At 36.0% G+C, this 23,004-nt stretch overlaps 1 protein-coding gene across 2 annotated transcripts in view; it reads left to right on the plus strand.

The window, feature by feature from the left end:
- Positions 1–23,004, plus strand: part of NBAS (NBAS subunit of NRZ tethering complex) — a 163,478-nt gene that overhangs the window by 59,719 nt on the left and 80,755 nt on the right. Inside the window, exons 33-39 of one of the 2 annotated variants that reach the window (XM_005489750.4) lie at positions 7,606–7,719; positions 8,599–8,756; positions 10,097–10,195; positions 16,714–16,881; positions 17,468–17,581; positions 17,835–17,958; positions 22,908–22,984. In XM_005489750.4, the coding sequence (XP_005489807.3) occupies positions 7,606–7,719; positions 8,599–8,756; positions 10,097–10,195; positions 16,714–16,881; positions 17,468–17,581; positions 17,835–17,958; positions 22,908–22,984 (854 nt within the window). The remainder of the gene's footprint in view (positions 1–7,605; positions 7,720–8,598; positions 8,757–10,096; positions 10,196–16,713; positions 16,882–17,467; positions 17,582–17,834; positions 17,959–22,907; positions 22,985–23,004) is intronic. The other variant, XM_074538088.1, reaches the window with a different exon arrangement.

Here is a 23,004-nt window from a genome sequence, read left to right on the forward strand (position 1 = left end):
TAAGATACAGGGGGAAAAATAATCTGTAAAGCATGAATTTTAGCTGTTACATGCAGCCTAGACTGAAGTGTATCTCCTTTGGGCACTAAAAATAATGCATTAAGTTGAGTATTCATTTGAAGAGCTGAACATCTTCAAAGATTGAATCCTGAGGATATTAGGGTAATTTTTTTATGGCCTATCCAAAGTATCAGCCTTTTGATTTTTTTTAATTTTGAAAAATACTTAATCAGTGTAGGTGTAAACACCATACTGCTGTATCTTTGGGCTGTAGAAATAGAATATAGAAATATTTTATATTTTATGGCATGGCATATAAAATCAATGCATTCCGGCTTTGTTACTAAAACATACCTGGCTAATTCTTTTCTCCCTCTCTATTTGTTAAATCATTTAAGATGTTTTTCTCACGTTTTCATGAGGCTTAATACTGGCTATTTTTTGCATAGTATTATCAATAGAGGAAGGGAGATCCTTGAGACAGTTGTGTGAGGTTGAGAACAGAGGTATGGAAATTAGGCTGTTGACCTCCCAGGATACCTTGATTCTAAGGAAAGGAGTCACAGGAAATGTCCTCACTCTGGTCAGCACAGCATTGCTATGTGAAAGGTGCAAGAGGGGGTGGGATGTACCATGATGAGTAGCTGGATCCAATCTACATATTTAATATGTAATCCGTGTTGTAATCTTCGCTGCAGTGTTGTTCTGCTCCATTCTCTGCCACACACTCCTTCCTTTCTTCTCAAGGGCTCCTCCTGGGCTCTCGACCCACCCCCTATTTATTTCAGTTACCTTCACGAGCTACAGCTGCTGCCCAACTAAGGACCCTGCAGCTGCAGCTCGTTTGGAGCAACTCAGACCCACACAGGTCTTACAATACAACATATATTCAGGCCCCCACATTTTCCCCCTTTTCTTTTAACAATTATACAATTACAATATGCATACAGTCCCAGCTCTCAGCTGTCCTAGATACATAGATAGAATATATGCATATCCCTATACAGTCCCAGCTCTCAGGCTGCCACAGCTCTCGGCTGTCTTTCGATGCTCCAAGGCTCTTTTCCTTAAAGGCCGTATTCTTCCAGCTTTCTGCTGCTACAGCTCCTTAATTCAAAGGCCATATTATATTCTGCAGTCCCAGCTCTCAGGCTGCCACAGCTCTCAGCTGTCCTATCTTCTATAGTCCCAGCTCTCTGGCTGATATTCCAAAGTCCCAGCTCTCAGGCTGCCACAGCTCTCGGCTGTCCGGGGGATTCCATACCTTCTTTCAATGTTTGGTTGCAGTGTTCTTCATCACACGGGGTCACCAGTTGTTGTAATCCTCACTGCAGTGTTGTTCTTGCCTCTCTGCTGGGGCTCTTCTCCATTCTCTGCAGCGCAGTCCTTCCTGTCTTCTCAGGAGCTCCTCTTGGGCTCTTCTCCATTCTCTGCAGCACAATCCTTCCTGTCTTCTCAGGGGCTCCTCTTGGGCTCTCGACCCACCCCTGTTTATTTCAGTTACCTTCACGAGCTACAGCTGCTGCCCAACTAAGGACCCTGCAGCTGCAGCTCGTTTGGAGCAACTCGGACCCACACAGACCTTACAATACAACATATATTCAGGCCCCCACAATCCGTAGAAAAACCTGAATTACAGTTGTAACTTCTTTTTCTTTGCTTGTAAGGCTTTTGGAAAAAAAAACAAAACGATTCTCCCTTGGTTCATATGACAAGATTACTGTACTGCTCTTTTGTTCTACTCTCTGCTTTGTCCTATGCACATCAAGTTAAAATTCACGAATTTTTCTTAATATTCTAGGTTCTTTGTGTTAATGCTGCTTATTTTTGTTTTACCTTCTTTTTAAATCTGAGTAATTATCATTGTGTGAAAGAAGGAAAAGCAGTGTCCAGAGAGATTCTATAAAACTTACTAGTATTATCCTAGTGCCTTAGCTGTAGGATTTACAGTGCCCTGGTATGTACCTTTGAAAAGAGATCAAACTCATGGCTCCCATTTCCAGAGACTGTAAGATGCCAGTCCCTGCATAGTATGTAGAGAACTTTAGGGAATTTGTATAGAGTTCATTGATACAGTAGTGTCTGTGTGCTAGTGGTATAATCACAGTGGCACCTGCTGAATCACCACTGAAAAGAGAGATTTAAGATGCATTTAAAGCCAGATTATGAAATGGTCCCCCAGTTCTTCTCTCCCATGCACTTACCAGGCTAGAGAAAAGCAGAAGATGAATGTGTGAGATGGTTCATTTTTAAACAGGTGAATGATTTAAAAACTACTACTTACTCTAATGGTGACATATTTACCTTGCAAGTGCTGGGCTCTCTGACTTTAGTGGTTAATCTTGGGAGTAGTGCTGATGGTTGCTCCTATGGTAAGTCAGGAATTTTAATAGTAGATTTATATTTCAAGAGTGAGTCTTGGTAAGGAATACACTATTTAAACATTTTTCTCTTGTGCTAAATATACAAGTAACTTGGTCACTTTCAAAGTAATCTTTTGCTTATAGAATAACATTTATTTATATGAAAGGAAAATACAGGAAGACAACATTTTTAGTAATGACTTTCTGTGGTGGGGGATGTGAGGTGTTTTTTAAATTTTGTTTTACATACGTAGTTGTAAGATTTTTTGATTAAAAATCGTTTCACTGTCACTGAAGGATAACTAGTTGTATTGCTTATAATGGAAAGCTGTCATCTGTAGAGAATATTTGTTTATGAGTAAGATACAGATTTGGTACAAGAATGCCATAGTTGTGAATTTTATCGAAACCTAATTGTTGTAGGAGATGGTCCATTGAAAACAGATTTATTTAATTTTAAGAAACTCAGTATTTTTTAAATATACTTGTTTGCTTGTTTTTCTGAATTTGGAAGCTGTTAATGGCATACCACTGTTACTGCAAATTTTTTGTGCCTGACTCTAGCCCATTGACAAGTATCCACAGGATTAGCCAGTAGCATACAAAAGAAACATGATTGTCTTCGTTTCAAAGCATGCATGTAAATACAATATTTTCTCAGATTGTTTAAGAAATAATTATAAGCTGCTCAGGATATGGTTGAAAGAACCTGGTGGGCGTTACTTTTTGGTCCTCTGTGTACCTCTGATGAGTGATGGAATAGGTAACCTTACACTGAATTTAAAGAGTCTTAGAATTTGTGTAACTAGGTTATTAATACCTGTCAGAACAGTTTTTAACTGTAATTCTGGTATAGCCTTAATCATAGTCTGTAATGAGGAGCACTGTTTAATTTGATGGTAGAGATTAAAAACAGGATTTCTACAGGACATATAGAAATGGTATTTATGTATCTGTCAACTTGTAATTTAAGTTACTGAGTTGTAATGAGTTATTAATATTAATTAATACTATTAATACTGTTAAAATCTGATGAAGAGTTATATTAGGACTTGGTAGCCCTGTTGTGTGATAACAAACACTAGTATTATTCCTCAAATTACTTTATAGACAAAAGGGCAGATCCTGCATACAGATTCTAAGATTTTTGAATTAGCATACTTTAATATTAGAAAAGGTAAACCTTCCCTGCAGTTTTAATATGGATAGTCTTTGTTTGCAGGTGTAAAACTACTGGGAAAGGATATCGTGATTTCTAACAGCTTCTGATGAAAGCAAATGGTTTTGTTGAGATATTTTGGGATAGGTCTGGATTTTGAAAAAGAGTATTGAACTTTACATGCTTAATGAAGAATTAGATAAAATGATGCCAGGAGAAAGATTTGAGTTTTGTCCTTAATTGGTTTTCACTGCTTACACAATTACCCTGATCTATGGGTCACCTTTGCTGTTTAAGAAGTTCTGATTTTGTCCTCTGGAACATACTTACTGGTATTGGTTATGCTTGTTTGAAGTTGTAGGTCCCTTCTGTTGCAAATCCACTTTGTAGAGTGTTGTCTTGTGTTTTATCTGCTCAGTGGAGAAATTTGTTTCAGTATTTCCCCTCTTTGCTTCCCCTGCCACTCCACCCTGTATAATTACTGATTAGAAAGACCTGCTTGCTGCATCTGTCCATGTCTATGTAAATTTTTTATGTCTGTGTCCATATAGAGCATAAAGTATATGCTGTGTTTTAGTATATGTAATAGATAGCCTATAAAATCCTACGAACATACATATTTTAATTTAAATTTTAAAAGAATGCATTTCTTGTGGATGCAAGGGTAGATTGCACAGAGTCATTATTAAGGAGCTTTGTGAAATATGTATTCTGAGTATGGTTTGCTTTGAGAGCAACACTGAAAATTAGTAATAGAATTTATATTCATATTTATCAAAGTTAAAATCTTGCTTAGGTAATGATATATCAGCTAACTTCTTAATTGCTTTAAAGTATTTGATTAAGTACAGTGAACTCTACTTAAGCCTCATGTCACTACCTCTGTAAAGTATGCCCACAACTGTTATCTTAATTTCACAGATGGGCAAAGTGAGTGAGGAAGAATGTGCTCAGCATGACAGCCAGAAAATCTGCACATGCTCAGGGAGCTGGAGCTGCTCTGTGTCTTGCAATCCTCACTTAATTTGTGCTCTTTGTTAAGAATGGGTGTGACAAATTCACTTTATGCAATTACTTGAGTAGATGTGTGCAAAAAAAAAAAAAAAGTGGGAAAAAAGCTTTTGTATCAGAAATCAGGAGCATCCTCTCTTACTGTATGTCAAAAAGATCTACTGAGTGTTGGTCATTATTTTCTTTGTCAGACTCTCTAGAAATGTCTCCATTATTCCCTTTTCTCTATGGTAAATTTATTTAATTTTAATATCCATAAGTGAATCTATTAGCTTTAAGCTTTGCTGAGATTCCTTAGTTGAAGCTTATTTTTGAAATCTATTGTTCTTAACATTGACTTTCTTGCATTTGGAATTAACAATGTAGATGGCTTCTGATCTCCTAAATCTCCTAAATCTAGGCAACATAGAATTTCTGAAGTACAATGTTGATATCATTTGACTTCTAAGTTTTAATGGCATGATTTCATTCAGGATAATGTTATTTTATCCACTCAAAAATAACATGAATCTTACCCAAGGTATTTCAGTAAGGTTTTTTTTTTAAATATAATCCAGATTGGATCCAAGCTTTTAAAAAGTATTTCAATATCTTTTATTTCCCAAGGAAAAAAAAAATTCTACTGTTTCTGAGCTTTCATGTTTTTTCCCTTGTTATTTTTATTATAAAAAATATAGTATCAGAATATCAGAATCATCTAGGAAATCATCTAGGTTATCCCCTTCCACTTTCTAGTTTCTGAATTGGAGTCTGTCAGGTGTTACCATTCAGGCTTGAAGCAGAATTACTATGTAATATAATCAGGTCACAATTTGAAGAATTTTGTCATTCCTGTCTTGGTTTTAAGTGATGAATAGCTGTCAGTATGGCAAGGGAGACAATTTAGACTTCAAAACTTTTCCTTTTATGAGACTTTATTATTAAAATATCATCAAATTATTTGTTTACAAAGCTGAAGCAGTGAGTTTTTCTGTATCTCAGTAGAAGATGACGACTAAGCTGCAGCAGTGAGCATTATCAGTCACTGCATAGCTAATGAAAGGTGTGTGGAAGAGGGCTTCACTCAGGGATTCAAGGAGTAACACTGGAGCCAGTGATTGTTCTCTGCCATAAGAGTGAGTGCCAAGGTAATGGAAGTGTTAGTGAGTTATCCTTTTATTTTTACACTTGTGCATTTTTAAAACATGCAGAGTTGTATTCTCCTGCATCAAAACTCCTTGGCTGAAACATTGGGGATGGGGGACCTGATACCATACAGCTGCTCAAGCACAGTTAAAGAAACCATTCCTTGATCCAAATGTTCTTCCTTTCTTTCCTTCAGTCCCACTCATCTTTAAGTGGGCATAAATAGCAGTGATTATTTTGCCTGAAATCTGAGGGATAATAGTTTGATTGTTTCTCTTGACTTTGCTTTGTGTCTGCTACTTAGTCAGATGTCTCTGTAAGAAGTCAAGCTGTCAGGGTGAAGTGGGCATCAGGAGTGGCAAGTAGGTGTCCCTCGCTTAGAGAAATGACAGTTCACATTTAGCTTGTGAGGATAGAAGCATCTCTTTGTCATCTGTAATTGCTTTTGCCCGAATGAGAGGTTCCCAGGTTCCAGAGGGCATAATTTTGCAACAGGAGAGCCTTGAATGTGATTAATTTGCAGCATTGAGTGCTGGCAGTATATTGAGCAGGAGGCTGGAAGATAAAATGATGGGAAGCTAACCTGTTCTCCCAGCTCAGTTAGTCGTGATGTGCAGGGATTAGGGGAGCCTTGACTGAGTTCAATAATTAGGGTAACTTCACTTGCCTGAATGTCATTGAAGTGCAACTGCTACAGCTTTCCTTTGAGAAAGCTTTAAAAAGAAATTTACTTTGTCAGTGGTGATGGATCTGCAAAGTGGAGCTAAAAATAACAGCTATGCAATTTAAGAGCATGTACTCTTTAAATGGTTTTTGAAACTGGATCTGTTTAACCTTCTGAAATATTTGCATTTCACAAGTTGTAGTAATACAGTTTCATAAACCAGTGCCCTTTTCAAATTACTGTAACAACACTGACTGCATAAAATTGCTTTTAATAATAGAGGAGAAGCATGAGCAAGAGGCTTGCGTTTAAAAATCCATTTGTTTTTATTCTAAAAATTCTTTCCTAAATTAATAGTTTATTTTTTCTGTGCATGTTTTGTCACCTTCTCATAGAGTGCATGGATGTACATAGTATTTTGAGCACAAGACTGGACAAACTAATGCCAGGAAATTGTTCACTCTAAATTGAAAAAAGCTTAAAAAAATATAGATTACCAGTAAAAAATGACAGATATAAATGTTATTTGTATTGACTATAAGTGGCTTTGAGATGCAGATGAGCTGTCTCATTAGATTTTCATCTGTGAATGCTAATGTATTAAAATGGAGGTCAGGACATTTTTCCACAAAGATTCTTGATGAATCTTTAGTCAGAAGACTTCAGTAGTATCTAAAGTCTAACTTTTGATTAATAACTAGTGGAAGAGGCATTGTCCAGAAGGTCTGGTGACTGAGATGGAGGTGATATGCAAAAATTAGTTTCAGTTCTACTCACTCAATTTATGAGGTTACAGATTTTTTAATGCTTACATTTTCTGCATCTCATGCATTATTTAGAGCCATGAAGTGGCAGTTTAAAATGGGTCTCTGTATATTATAAGAAAAGAAACATTTCAATTCTTTTCTTCTATTACAGTACAAAGACTATTTTTTTCAGTGTCAGGATTTTGATTTATATGTCACTTAGCTTAAATATCAGTTTTGTTCCTTTGGCCAATCCATAAATACAATTTTCTAAAACTTCTTATTTTTTAATCTTGACATAACATGCCAATTGGTTTGGGTTTTTTTGCAAACTATAGTGCCAATGGTTTTTTTTAAAATACCAGCTCCTTTTATTGTTTCCTTCAGCAAAACACAGGCAATTTTATTTTTGTTTCAGTTTCAAGAGGGACTTTTCATGTTGTGGTATATAGTTCTTAAGAAATAAAGTGGCAAGCTTAAGTTGACCATTAATTCCAATTAACTAATAATAAGTTTGATTTTTTTTTTTTCTTACAGGAGATGATCAGATGGAGAGAAAAGGTCAAGTTCTAATCCTTTTAGTGGAACAGGCTCTCAGTTTCCAGGACTACAAAGCAGCTAGTATGCATTGCCAGGAGCTCATGGCCACAGGTGAAGTAAATAAATACATGATGCATGAGGTGATGGAGGTGGAAATCTGAGTTCTGACTTTTGTGTTACTGTGAGGTGTGGTACTTCAGATTGTTCCATTCATTAAAATAGCAGTTACATCTTGTTAGTGGAAGTGCACTGGTGTTGAATAGAGACGCAAACAGCAAATACTGGATGGAAAAAGTGTGTACTGAACTACTGGATATGTATCCTCAAGGAGCTTTTTTGATTGCCTCTGGGAACAACAATTTTACTTCTTTCTACACTGTACCTCCTCAGACAAGTAAAACCTTGTGACTGCAGCGAGCAGGAAAGTGCAGGTTTCTATCAAAATTCTATAAAGATATTTATATATTTGTGCTATTTATATAATTTGTGTATGTGACCGTATGAGTGGAGGTAAGTGAAATACATGTGTCAAAGTACTATGGAAAATGGGATTTGTTTCTTTGGGTCTTTTTTTCTGCTTTGAGAATGAGGGGTGGAAATTCAATATGTGTTGAGATTTTTTTAATATATCAAGTGTTATATATTTCGTACTTTGTTTTTGTTTTTTACAGCCACTCTAGTAAGGTATTCATTATCATGCACTAAAATAAATGAGGATTTTCTTATTGTAATATGTAAAAATATAGGATGTAAGCTTACAAATGCCTATTTTATTGTTATCTACAATATGATAAAAAATAGTCTTTTATGCATTTGGTCAGTCTAAACTTGAGCTACATCTCTATTTTATGGATCCTTTACGGTTCCTTTTTCAGGGGATGTTAAGCCATGACAGAAATACCACATGCCCTCCTTTATCTCATCCAATGAGAGCTGGGCAGCATCCTCTTTTCAGTTGTGATAGGAAGTGTGTTTTGTGTTCCCTTGTAGGTTATTCTAAAAGCTGGGAGGTGTGCAGTCAGCTGGGGCAGTCAGAAGGCTTCCAGGACCTGGGCATGCGCCAGGAGCTGATGGCCTTTGCCCTGACACACTGTCCCCCCTGCGCCATCGAGGCGCTGCTGGCCGTGAGCAGCTCGCTGCAGACACAGGTACTGCCTCTGGAGCTTCTCTCACCACACTTCAGTGCCTGCCACAGGGAAGGGGACTTGGGCTAATTTTCAAGCTTGTTCCCTTAAGTTCTACCCTCCAGTGTATTTATATTTGTTCTGCTCTGCCCTTCCACTTTCACTGTGATGTTTCAGCAAATGAGGTCTCTTTCTAAGCAGTTTTGTCTGATGAATTAGTTTCTGAAGTGGAAGTGCAGTTGTGTTTTCTGTCTTTAGTATTTTTAATTTCTTTATCGATTGCCTGATTTAAACATTTTATTTAAAAATGCAGTTGATGAAATTTTAAAGTATTTTCCAGGTATTTATACTTAGTAATTCATCTTCATTAAATGCCCGCATAAATGTGTATTAAGGGTTTATAAGATGATTTTTATGATCTTTACCCAATATGCAATGAAATTATTTTCTGACAGATTTCAGTGATGTAATGGTTTTAACAACGGCAAGAGGCTTTGTGTCTGAGCAATCTTTATTAACTCTGCAATGACTGACTTGATAGAGTCACATGTTAGGTGTTGAGCTGATTGCAGTATATATGTGAGAACACGTAATTGTGGCGTTTAAATACAACTTTTGTCAAGGTGACATAGCAAAAGTTTTATTTGAAATTGAAGGGCAGTAATTTAGGTTGTCAAAATGTTAAATTCCTGTTCACTGTAATTGTGGCTTGGCCTACATACTATTACTTGTTTGAGTTCATAGTTGTCTTAGTTGTCTGAGAGTTCACAGTGTTCTTAGATTTGTAATTGTATAATAGAAACATCCTAGAGCTCTTTGGACACAGAATGTAAGAATGGGGAGTCATAGCTACAGCATATGTGCAGCCTGATTAAGGCAGCTGCAAGAGTGTAGTCTTTTCCTTAAAAATCCCCTGAATAGAAGTGTCTGTGAGAATACAAGCACTGTGAGAAGGTGGAAGTTCTGTGCAGAACTTCTGCTCACAAAACCACTGTCCTGTGGAGCACTTGTCTTAGTGAAGTTGCCCAGTGCCTCAGAGTCTCAGTGCAGAAAATGGAGGTTTTCATGACATTTTTTTACTCTACATTGTACAGCACGGTACATAAAGTTAGAAAAAAAAAATCTTAGATTTTGGGAAGAATATTGCACAGAATTCATGGAGAAGGGAAGATCATTTTGTCTAGGGACTCCCAACAGTGAGAGGATGTCAGAGATGCTGTGTTTTCTTCTTTGCATCTTCTCTTGCCCCCTTTTCTGTCATGGAAGCCTTTACGTGAGTTTCTTGGGTTTTCTTTGAAATCAATCATAATTGTTTCATTGGCTTATTTGCCTGACAAATGATAATATTTATTTCATATTTATAGATTCTTTATCAGGCTGTGAATTACCAGTTCCTTCCTTCTGAAGGAGGTGAGAATTCAAGTATCTCTGGGCCTTCTTTGTTGGTCAGTAAGGATACAGAGGTAAGTTTTGATGTGAATTTTAAAGGTAATAATAAAAGACTTTGTTCTACATTACTCTGAAGAATGGAATTTGAGTTTTTAACAACATCTGTCTGCTTACTAGATAGAATGAGCAACATTAGACATGTAGTACTTTCTGTTGTTAGATTAACTTCAAGGTTTTGCTTCTGTATTTATACTTTATTCTGATTTTTAGTTGCTTCTTCCTACAGTCTTAGTGCCATTGAAAAAAACCATAAACCCAGAGGCAGGAAAAGTGCAAAAAAACTTATATTAAAATAGACATTTATATTGGTTTAGTTTTTTTTTTAATCTGTCCCAGTTGCAAAGCAACAATTTTAAACCTGAAATACATATTTAACAAAAAATGTTTTTTAATTAAAATTATTTTCCCCTTAGTTCTGTACATCATGAAGTTTATGACTTGTTACTTTATAATGTACATACATTGCATGTGAAATTATTTTTATGCGTAAGATCAGAAGGAACATTGAGTTCAGGCAAGACAACAGGAAACAAGTTTATTATTCTTTCTGCTTTTTTATCAATTATTTTATGTCTGTATGTGTACAATTGGAGGTATTTTTGTCTCTTTAAAGAGGATGTAATTATTTACCTATTTGTGAGAACATGAATGTTTTTCCCAGTCTTTGAAGTGGAAAATTCTATATTTAATTTATTCTTTTCTCTGTGTTTGGTTTAATGAAATAGGTGAGTGATAAATAAATCCAGGGGTGAGGACAGGGGATCAAAAGCCTTAAAGAAATACAAGAAAGAAGAGATTAAAAGAGGGTGGTGAAAGAGGGAAGGAAAGAAAGAAAGAGAGGGTTCATGTTGCATAGAGTGGCTTTTTGAGAAATTGAGAGTTCCAGCCTCCTTGGAGAATATGTCCATATTTTGTGTATGGATTTTAATGTATGTACATATGTATATGTGTGTGTAAATACACATGTGCATGTATATGTATGTATATACATGGATTTGTAGACATAGGTGTAGATGTATGTATTTGCATATATGTAAAATAAATGGCAGGAAGATAAAATAACACTGCAAACAGAATTCAGAGGAATAGGGCCAACCTTTTGTGTCTGCCAGAATCATCAGTATGAAGAACAGGTCTGTTTCACTGGCACAAATGCATTTTATTTTATGGAAATCCATAGATGCATCTCTCTGAGTGGGAGGTTATTAAGTAGATGTTAATAAAATTTATATGGGTGTGGATGCATATGTTTACAATAGTTTCATGTCTATAAAAATTTGTCATGCATCACCTTTCATCTGCTGAAGTACTGTATTGTGGCAGAACAATTAGACATGCATATAAATGATTCAAAAATTTATTCAAAGGTTTATCAGAGTTGAGTAAACTCGCTAATTAACTTTGCTATCATTTCAGTTTGCATATTGGAAGCAATTTTCATTATGCTGGAGAATTGACATTCAAAAATTTCTCCAATACAGCTTTCATTTCTCCACCCCCTTAGTTGTGGTTGATTGTCTCTTTAGAATTTGAAGTAGGTAGACAATTGACCTGGCAAGTTTGTATGTTGCTGCACTGAGGTGTATTTTCTTTTTCTTTAATTAGGCTCCTTGGCATGTCGTGTTTCAGACTATTACACTTGGAAATAAAGTTCTGTATATTTGCTAATTTTTTTCCTTTTGTTCTCTCCCAGTTGACTTGATAGGGATTTATAGGGGTTTTTTTTCATTTCTTGGAATGGCACAGGAGGAAACATAGCCAAAAAGTTACTCACTGTAAAGCTTTGCCTTTGTTACAGACATCTGCAGTGTTAGAAAAGCAATATATTCAATAACTGAGTTTTTCTGACTTCACTGAATCCCATAACTGCAGTCCTTGTAGTCACTTTTTCTGACTTCACTGAATCCCATAACTGCAGTCCTTGTAGTCAGACTTTGTCTAATTCCCTGTGCTTCACCTTCATTGTCTTGCACAGAATTTTTGTTTCTATAAAGAAAAAAAAAATTGAAGATTTTCCTCCCTTTTCTTGTACTCTTTTTACTTTCACTTACCTCCTGATTAACTTACAGAGTCCTTATTTCAGGGAATTGACAAATGGTTTTTCTCATTTATTGATACCTTTTCAAATTGATGCTCTAAGTCTAAGTGTTGTTATCCTGACTTGATTAAGGTCTGGCATGCATGTGTTTGGGCATCCCTTTTTCTATTGCATTCAAAATACCTACCTGTAAGTATATCACTTTTGCTTTTAAACTTTTAGTCACCTTTTTCTCTCCCTCTTACTTTTGTCTAGCATTGAATTATTAGTCTCTACTACCATTTCTTCCCTTATGTCAAGCAACATCACCAGCTGGTCATTCTTTTTCATCAGCTTTCTCTTGGTGTACTCTTCCCTAGAAATTCCTGATATAATTTCATTTTCATTCAATTTTTCCTCCAAACTATTTCCCCTAAAACTTGCAGAAATCTTGACATGAGTCTGTATATAGTCTATACAGTCTATGTATATCATAGACTGCTTAGAAATGGTTAATTTAATATTCCTCTCATGATGACTTCAGTGTAACTTTTCTGCAGGTTTTTGGTGGTCCTACTCTAAAAGAAATTAATGAATGCTGTGATAAAGCTGCGTGTCATTATTCTGTAGGAGCTAATGCATGTGCACAAGCTTTGTGTCAACTTCTCACTGTTGTCTGAACTCATGGAATCCATTTGAGAAGTTACGCTGTGGAAGCTATCATGATTCCAATGTACCAGATTGTTTCTAAGCAAAATGTTAAGTTTCAGCAATCCTCATCCTTCTTACGCCATCATCTTTTTTACTTGTGTGTGCTACAAATGCCTAAAAAACTAATCTTGTGCTTCTCAACCAAAATATCTTGGTGAGAAGATTAAGCTCTTGATTAATGGAAAGCCTTTCAGAATATTAATGGTAAAATTATTAAATTCAAATAAAATGCTTAGACATGAGATGCTGTGTTGTGTATAAGCACAAAACAATATTAATCAGTTGCTTTGTGAGCTCTGAATTTATTAAATCTGCATAATATTTAAATTATGTTTACATCTGTTATAAATTATTATTTTTACATATCTGAATATGGAAGCATAATTACTGTTACATGGCACATCAACCCAAGAGAAATTAAGTTCAAAGTTTTATTTTTAAATGAACTCTTGATAGAAAAGCAGATGTATTTTCTAGACATTTTCTAGAGAAATTAATATGAATTATTTTTTTATAATTTGAACAGGTGTTTAGATTATAAGAATTATTTTCTTAAAAGCTTCTTAAAGAAAAGAAAATTTTTGATTAACAGAGCATTAGTGTCTGCGTTTTCAATTTTCCCAAGCGCTATATCTGGGAAAAGACAGGATCTCTTAGAACATTTGTTTACATTAAATTGGTAGGTCACACATTGTTATCCCAGCTGCTTAGAAATTACTAGAGAGTCATGATCAGTTATGCTCTTGTCCTTTAGCTGCTGCTCCAAAATATCTCTGTCAGATCTGCAGGTGTTAAGCAGCTGTCTTAATCTCTGCTGTATCTCTCAGGCACTCATCAAAGCCTGTGTTTCAGCAGCTGAATCAAATGCATTGTGTCTGCTTAAGACTGGGTTACTTCTTTTTTCCCATGATGTTATGGCCCTAGTAAGAGCCTGAACATTCAGTGGCTTGAAAATTAGTGTTGTCATCTTGAGCTGAATCTTTTCCAGAGTCTCTCATTTAGGGTCTGGTTCATCATTGCAGGACTGCTGCTTTCACTTGGAGTGGTTCATAGCTGTAACAGACATTGAAAAAAAATTTAAATCCCCGATACAAAACCTTCCAAGGCACAAAAAGAACCACATGTAGGTTCTACATGAATACCTATGTAAAAGAGGCTATTTTAAATTCCTGTTTGGCAATGGAAGTACCAAAAAGGGAAAAGGAAGACCTAAGGTGTGATGCTCTGTTTTTGAACAGACTCTGTTCTATCTCATTTCATTTCCTTCATAGTCTTGACATAAAATGATTCTTAACATACAGAGTGTATGCATTGTAGGGTTTTTGCAAGTTTCAATCCTTGCACCTTGACTAATTGTCATCAAAGACCAAAACCAATCCTAAAATCCATGCTGCTATTGTTCTAATTTATTACTGTCTCTTGTGTGGCTTGTCTCATAAACAGTTGGCTTTGTTATTTGTCCTCCCATGAGACTGTTTGGAATTATATAAGTGTGTGTAGGAGCAAAGGTGTATATAAATATAAAAATATGCTGTATATATTTATATAAGTATTTTAGCTGTTAAAGTAACTTGATAATTCAGAATTTGTTGGTTGTCTTTTTTTATACCATTTAGATTCAAGCAGATTTTCAATCTGCTAATTTGTCTACTATTTAATAAGTTGTTGCTGTTATTATTTTGATTTTTATCAGAAGTGCTTACTTTATAAAGGATGTCTGGAAGAATTAATAGAAGAAAATAATTTTTCCCAAACACCTCTCAGAACTCCCAAAATATAACTTCTCCCTAAAGATACAATTATATGATACAATTAAAATTGTTTTCTTGGGATGAGATCTCCAACCTTATTTAAGAAATTACTTACTTTGTGAGAGATTGATTTGAGATAGCAAAAAGTTGTAACCTGTAAGTGTTGCTGTTCCAGGTACAGAGTGAAATGGCCTCTCAGAAAACAGAATTTCTATTTTTTGCTGAAAAACTGTAATTGCTTGTAAGAGGGAAATTATTTTTAAACGAAAGTCAGCAGAGTTTGTCTGATAGTAGTAGTGCCATAAGCATTAACACCTGCATACAAGTTGGCTCATTAGTTTTCATACTGCTGAAGGAGGCTGATTTAAAGAAAAGTGCTTTGCTCAAATGCATTTGATAACTTGGGTGGAATGTTTTTTTCTCATTCTGTTTTAGTTTGGTTTAGTTTTGATTTATTTTTCCTCCATGAAAAATCAACTAGGTGTGTTGCAACATCTACTTGAAAATGGTGGCAGAGAGGAATTAGTGTTCTGTATTTAAAATAAATTACAAAAATTTGTCTTACTTAATACTTCCAATGGTTTATTTAAAAGACACATGAACAAGAAATTCTTCCCCCAGGCCACCAGACCTAGGATTTTCAGTTGCTTTTCTTTTTTCAGAGCAGAAAATTCTGACAGGTTGTACTTGGCATGCACTTTCTTAATTTGGTGAAGCAAGAACTGAATGTCCCAGTTTATCCAGTTGATTGATTAGTGGTGCATCTGTGAAACGTACAATATGATTTCAGAAAAGATTAAAACAAATGCTGAAGGACTAAAGATGAACCTGCTACTTCAGTGGTCAGCTTGAGGCAGTAATTTACTGTACGTTATAGTAAAAGGTACTAAAAATAAGGTTTTCTACATGAAATTCTACCTTATTGAAGCTGATATGTTTTTCCTCTGAGGTTACAGTGGGACATATTTCTCTTCAGCATAATTTGACATCCTTTGGCTCTCATGTTTGAGGTTTTGTCATTAATTAGTAAATTGTAAACTAATACTTTCCATGCTGTTATACAGGTAGAATTTTTCTGTTGTAATATACTTCAGTGTATGGCCAAATTCATAGTAGGGTTGTTAGGGATAAACATATGGCTTTTAAAGTTTGATATATGGAGGAAAATATTTGGTTTTTGTTGTGAAAACAGTGTGTTTACCTCAGTATGCTAATTATATGTTTGTGATTAATGTGCACGCATTGTAAAGCATGCAATTAACACAAACCTTTAAGAGCTGGAATAGCACAGATCAGACAACTTGGATGTTCTGGGTATTATTTAAATGCTTTACATAGGAAGAGCTGGTATAGAGAGCCCCATTTGTGGAACATGTGTCTACTCTTAAGATTGGACTGATGTGTGAGTTCATACTAAGTGAAGATATATGTGCATGTATTGCAGAAGTTGTTTTTGATTGAGAAAAGGTTGGGATTCTTGTAGTCCTTTAGGCTGGCTGTTTTTCAGTATTTTGTGTGCCAGCTGCAAAATTTCAAAGCTTGATGATACTTTATCACTTGGTCTAGAGATGTATATTTACATCTCTACTATTTCCCCTATTGGGAGTTCAACTTAATTAATGCTACCTCTGTAAAAATACAAGATTGTCTCTAATACCAGCTTTCTTGAATTATTGAAGATTAACTTTAGTATACTCAATCCTCATGTTTGTAGAGAGGTGATTATTTTAGTGGAAACATTCAACATTTATGTAGAACATTGCCATTATAAACTTTGGAATTAAAACCAGTGCAGTCTGTGGGAACAGGGGATGATAACTGAGTAAGGGGCCAAATGTTGTGCTGATCACACCGCTTACTTCGCAGTGAAACTCCTAAATCACTTTTAGTTTGTCTTTTGTTTATTTTTGGCAACTGCTGCCTGAATTAATGGTCATTCAAGTGTGTTATTAATACAGTGTGCCTGAGCTCTAATGCATTTGTTTGGCTTTAGGTCACTAACCTAATTCCAGCAGGAGTCTAACCCTTGTGTTGTGTGTTGGATATGTCACAGGATGAAAGCAGCGTCTCCTCTGGCCAGTCCGCTGATTTGTTGTACTGGACGACATCCAAAACCATGAAGGTGTTGTCCAACACAACCCTGACTACCAAAGCCATGCTGCATGCTGTCAGTGATGGGCAGTGGTGGAAGAGGTCCTTAACTTATCTGCGACCACTACATGTAAGGGATTGCTGATGTGTCCCCAGATGTTTACACAATTGTGATACATTAGTATAAAAACTCAGCTCCTTTGTAGGAGCTGATAGCTGAACCCTCAAATCCATAAACAAACTACAGACATCATGGGACTGTTTGCAAGGAAATCCCAATGAAGGAAGGGATCTAAAACTGTTTTCTAGTCTATTTTCTCCTGTTTTTTAGCATAGTGTAAGAAGGCCTAATTGAAATTTGGCAGAATTTTAAAACTTTGGGGAGCAAAGCACAGTAAAGCCCACTCTTTAAATACTGTCATCTTGTATTCAAAGCTGTTCCTTTGCAGTTTCTCCTTTCTACTTTCTCTATTTCAGTGACTTTCTATAATGTTTGTGCCACTATTTTCTGTGATACTACTTTTGAACATGATTCTCTTTCCTTTTTTAAGAATACTGGACTTCATTCAGAACTGATTTATCTAAGATGACTTCTTTGTTGCTCTCTGCTGAATTCAATGATCTTTTCATTTACAGCTGTTTCCCTTCTGCATAGTGTTTACAGCATTTTTATGAGCTTTTTTACAACTAGGCTCAACTATACTTATTTTTCCCAGGGCCAAGAACTTGGAGGTGTATTAAAAAGTGGGTCTGGAGAAAATGCTACTGTGGAAAAACAAGGCTGTCATCCATTTTATGAATCTCTAATTGATGATCCATATATTGCAGAAGTAAGTTACAGTTACAAAGTCTGCAGTTTTTTGTTGAGATCTTATAATCAAGTGAAAATACAGAGTTTTTGATTATATGTGTGACTTGAAATTCTGCACCATAGTAGGAAAAAATCATTAAAATTAAACATCATTAGAATTAAACAAAGGAAAGCAAATAGAGGAACTGAGTTAAGCAGCTGCATGTGATGCAAATGATCCAAATAAAAATGCAAGTGTAGAGTGCATATGTCAGTTGTCTTTTTATTTCCAGTCTGAAGTCAGCTATGGAACATACCAGAACAATTCTTTGGAAAGCTTTGCAGAAGTGTTGCTGAGAACAGGGAAACTCGCAGAGACAAAGAGCGAAGGAAAAGACCTACTTCCAACTACAGAAGGTATGGACTTATTGCATATATTCACTCCATGTATAGTAAATGAAGAAGTATCTGTGGATGAGTTTAAGTGTGGAGAATTGCACAGAACAATCTGAAGTATTTTCTGGGTGTTTTGCATCAATTGTGATCTGATTCAATTGCTCTTGTTGGTAAGAAGTCCTGTTAGAACTCCTGCAGAGTTTTCAAGGGAATTGGGGACTTAAAGAGTTGCTCAGCAAATACTAGAAAAATGAAAGTTCTCTTTAAATAAGCAGAAATTGTTGTTTGGGGGTTGGCAATAATAGGAGGAATTGTTGAAGGTTTCCTGAATGTTACCATGGGAGTCATGGGAGTTTGTAAGACATTGTGAGTTATTTCTCTGCATGCCTGCATATTCAGATTCTGTGCCACTGTTTATCCAGGTTTCAGTATTGCAGGTTTATTGTAGTATTTTATTTGTCAATTAATGCTTAACTGCAGCTTCAGGAATTGTCAGAACTTTTTGTCTTTTTCTGAAATGTCTACATGTTACAGGTTATATTTAATAATTTTTAAACTGAAACAATTTCACTTTTTTAAAAAAATAACAAAAAACCACCTGTGGTTGTTTATCTTTCCTTTTGGACATCTCCTGCTGGTTTAAGAAATTAACTGTTTAAATATTACATGCTGTTAGTGTCTTTTGAAGGAAGATAAATGTATTATGCTTGGCTTGTGGTAAATTCTGTCATGAAAAATGAGTATATTAAATCACTTGCTAGATGAGAAGTTTCAAGACAGGCTTTCTTCATAAGCCACACATTTACTCAAACTGTTTCATGAAAACCAGCATATTTGTCTTACAAGTATATGATTCAGTAGTCTGAGATATGTGGTGTTTGTACAGATAATTGTGTAGTTCTAAGATAACAACACTGTGAATCAGAAAAGGTTGACAACAGCTTGTATAAATTGGATGTGTGCATGTTTTGGTCTTTACATGCCCTCTTAATGCAAAAAAATCTTTTAAAATCAGTACTTAAAATCTCATTTGTTGTATGCTAAATGCCCATAGGCCTTAAGCTTTTATTCCAGTGTCTTAAAGGAGGAGGGGGGGCAAGGATTAAAAAGTATTTATTGCTTCCTTAGGGAAAATTATTTACTTGGCAGATCTGTGATAATAGTTCCTGCTCTAACTTGAGTAATTGGAGCTGATTGTTTACAATTCAGTGGCTGTTTTTGAGATGGAAATTTCAGTGTCGGGGACTTTTCCTTGAAGAAGAAAAGAAATTTTAGATTCTAGCTTCAGTTTTTGAGCATCTGTCTCATTCCTCTTAAGTGTGCAGAATAAAATTTTTGCCATTAAATACTTCTCTTCCACCACTTTTATTCTATAGTCAGAGTTTCACTTAAGAGTCCCTCCAGCTGTGCTCTGAGTTCTGTGTTTTCCACTGGCAAAATGGGCTATGTTTATTCTGGATTCACCAGTCCTTCTATATTACAACTTTTGGTAGTCGGTAAATTGTTCTTAAGCATAACATAGCTTTCTCTAAATAATTGGACTAATAATTTACTATTTGTGCTGTGTTTAGCCGTGTGTTAATGGTACTGGATCCCATCTCTTCCCCCTTAAAGCTTTGCTTTGTCAGTTCTCATGGAAGTCTTTATGATGAGTTCACACCTTCAGGATTGTGCAGATTGAAAATATACCTATTGATGGCACACTGCTGAAGTTTAAGGAATCACACAGATATAAATCCCACTTAATATTCTGCATTTTTATCATTTTCAGGCTTCCTGTACATTTTTGGGAGGATTTTGCCATACAAAACTTGAATGCTGATACGAGGTGTCAGCTACTGCACTGCTCTAGCAACTGCAAGCATAGAAGGTTTCAGTTGATTTTGCTGACAAGTTTGAATCCCAGCTGTTTGCTTCTAGCTGTCTTGTAGGACAGCTACAGCAGCAGGTTTCAACTCCATCAAAAACAACTATAGAACCTGGAGGAAGATGCAGTTTAGCAAAGAGGTCTTCATTGTACTTGGTACTTTTTCTTAGGAGAGGCTGGAGTCAGCATCAGACTTTGTTTACTATAACACTGCCATGTGCAGTGTGAGAGACTGGCCAAACACTTCCCCACTGACAGTATGCATCATCATAGAATAGTAGAATGGTTGGAAGGAATCTTAAAAATCATCTCATTTCAATCCCTTGCTTTGGGCAGGGATGCTTTCCACTAGACCAGGTTATTCAAAGCCCAATCCAGTCTGGCCTTGATAAAACTCTGTAATAAAACTCAAGATATCTTGCTGCTTTTATGGATTGATAGTGTTACAAGCCTTGCACCTTGACTTTTCTTGTCCTCTCTATCTGGATGTAGGTGGTAAACTGAATATTTCCAAGTGAAATGGTAACTCTCATCTCCCTGAGTCCTGTTAAAGTGCTGCTTCCTCAGCTGTGAGCTGATAGTGCACCCAAACTTGGTGTGGCTGAGGCCATGTTGTGCATCTCTGTTTGACTGGGGTTTTCTTTCTCCTTAGGCCTTAGGGATTGATGAGGAGGTTGAAGATGAAATTTGAAAAGATGGCTGTATAGCCTTCTAACCAGATTAGGCACTCTAACCTCAGAGTAAACCCAAGACAGTCAGTCATACCTATGTAGGTATGACAGTCAGTCATACCCTCAGGGGTTTTGGAGCAACTAATACCTTAATGTTCCCCATAATTTTGTGGTTAGTTGTAGATATGGCTGTTTAACTGCAGTATATACTTCTAAGTTTATTGAGATTTTATCATGGGCTAAATGAACAATTGAAGACTCAAAGCAGTTTTTGCATTTTTTTCAGAGGAAAGCCCATCAAAAGTGAGTTGAAACTTTCTATGTATGGAGAAATTCCAATTTTCACAGATAAACTATTTTTTCATTACTTAGCCTCTCAAACAGGCTGTGGCATAAAGACCCTCACAGGAAATGAAGATATTTATAAAATCAAAATATTTATGTGTTTCTCTGAGAAAGTTGTGCTTGCAGGACAGCTGCATTGGCATTTTGCTTGTCACTGCCTGCCCTCCCTGGTTTGCCCACCCTGTAATGTCTAATCCCTGTGGCAAATTCCAGACCATTTGGTAGTGGTCTGAAATGACATTAAGTTCCTGTAAATTTTGTGGAGATAGATGATAGGACAGAATGGCATCCTGCTGATGTCTGGAGCCTGTGACTTGAACTCAGTCCTGTTAGACTGCAGAGGATTCTTGCGTGGCTTCCCTGGGAGACAGAAAGCTGTATGAAATTATTTTTGCATACGTGTATTTGTGTGTATGTAAAGTGCACATCTAAGTATGGACGCATGAAAACCTATCATGAGCACATTAGCATGCAGAAAAATTGCTGTTTTTTTTTTTTTTTTTCTTGGAAGGTATGACAGTAGAGGCAATTCTTCTTACATACGTTCTGGGAGTTGGGATGCCATTGTGTCACACTTCATGCAAAAGTTTGAAGAAAATCATATTGTTTTCTGGCCCTGTATTGGTGCTGTGTTCTTTGTAATTATTGCTATCCTAATGGTGAAGATCAGTTTTTGCAAGTAGTCATGTTGGGGATGTTAAGTTGAAAGGGAACCCATATTTTGTTGTGTATTCAGGAGGTTTTACCAGCATTAATTCTCCAAAGAAAGGGAAAAGAGAGCAGAACTGAAACTCTTCCTCCTCCCTTTTTTTTTTCTGTTTAACTAGAGGTGGTTGTAAGAATACATAAAGTAACTGCTTGTTATCAGAGGAGGAGCCAGCAATTTTCATCAAGATTTTAATATTAGATATTTCTGGAGTTCTTACTATCTTTGCTTGGACGGCATACAGGTTATTTAGAGTGTTGCAGAAACAATCTGTCAGAAGCAAGAAACTGTCTGAAGCACAGTAAAAGCCATTTGAAGCATAAAGGATAGGTGCTGTTGGACAGGCTTATGTTGCAGCCTCTGTGGTGATTTGTCACATAGAAATTTAGTGCTTGTATCTGGCTGAGGGCCAGGATGTAAATCCACTTCAGGCTGATGGCAAATTAATGATAATCTTAAAATTGTAATTGGTCATTCAAGCCTTTTATAAGTCATTCTTTGGAACAAAGAATTAACTGTGGGAGTGTGTGCAAAGTAATTGGGTTTTTACCAGCATGCCCTCCAGAGGAGTTTATGTAATGTGAGAATTAATAAACAGGTGTTTGAGACTTCCTTGAAATAAACAAAGAGCTAAGTTGCTGCAAGATAGCTTCTTCTTATTGAAATAATATTGTTATTAATAACATTAGTAATAATGTAATCTCTAACAATGGAAACAACCCCTCCCCCCAAGTGTGGTATCTATAATGCAGGAAAAGCAGGTGATTTTTGTGTCAGTTTTACCAGAAGTATGTGAGTTTATAATCAGAATGCTTATCCTTTAATGAATTTATTAAATTTGCTGTAGTACTGATACTTGTTTTCAGTATGTGGCAGAACCTTTTTGTGGTGTTTCTTATGATACTTGTGTTTTTTATTTTTATTTTTGATTAAGGCAGAAGTTTTTAATATGATTTGTTATGTTCAGTGATAAGGGAATTTGAGCTCAGGCTTGAAGAGAAGACATTTTGTATCATTCCTCTTCTTGGTATCTTCAAACCTTTAGAACATTATGTTACTTCCTTGATTTTGCAAGCAAAATATTCTTGGAAATCAGTACAGGTGGTTTTTGTTTAGCATTTGTTGCTGCATAATCTCATTCTTCTTTGGTTAATGCATCAAACACTTTGCCAGGAAGTTAAGGTAAAGCTGTGCTGCAGTTTAATTATATATTATCTCTTTCTGGATTGTGCTGATAAGTGTTTAATTAAGTATGTCTGGAGTGCCTCAAGCTAGTGTCTAATAAAATATTTCAGTTGCCCTGAAAACATTTCATTTGCTAGTTCTCAAGGCCAAGTGGGTCAGAAATCCAAACTTTGTCTCTGCTCCATCTCTGTTGCAGTTCTGCTACAACTGGCAAGTGATGCTTTACCAAAGGATGCGGCCTTGTCTCTTGCCTATCTGCTTGCACTGCCACAGGTATGTTGACAGGGGCTTTG

This window comes from Zonotrichia albicollis, chromosome 3 (assembly GCF_047830755.1).
Source record: "Zonotrichia albicollis isolate bZonAlb1 chromosome 3, bZonAlb1.hap1, whole genome shotgun sequence".
Taxonomy (NCBI): domain Eukaryota; kingdom Metazoa; phylum Chordata; class Aves; order Passeriformes; family Passerellidae; genus Zonotrichia; species Zonotrichia albicollis.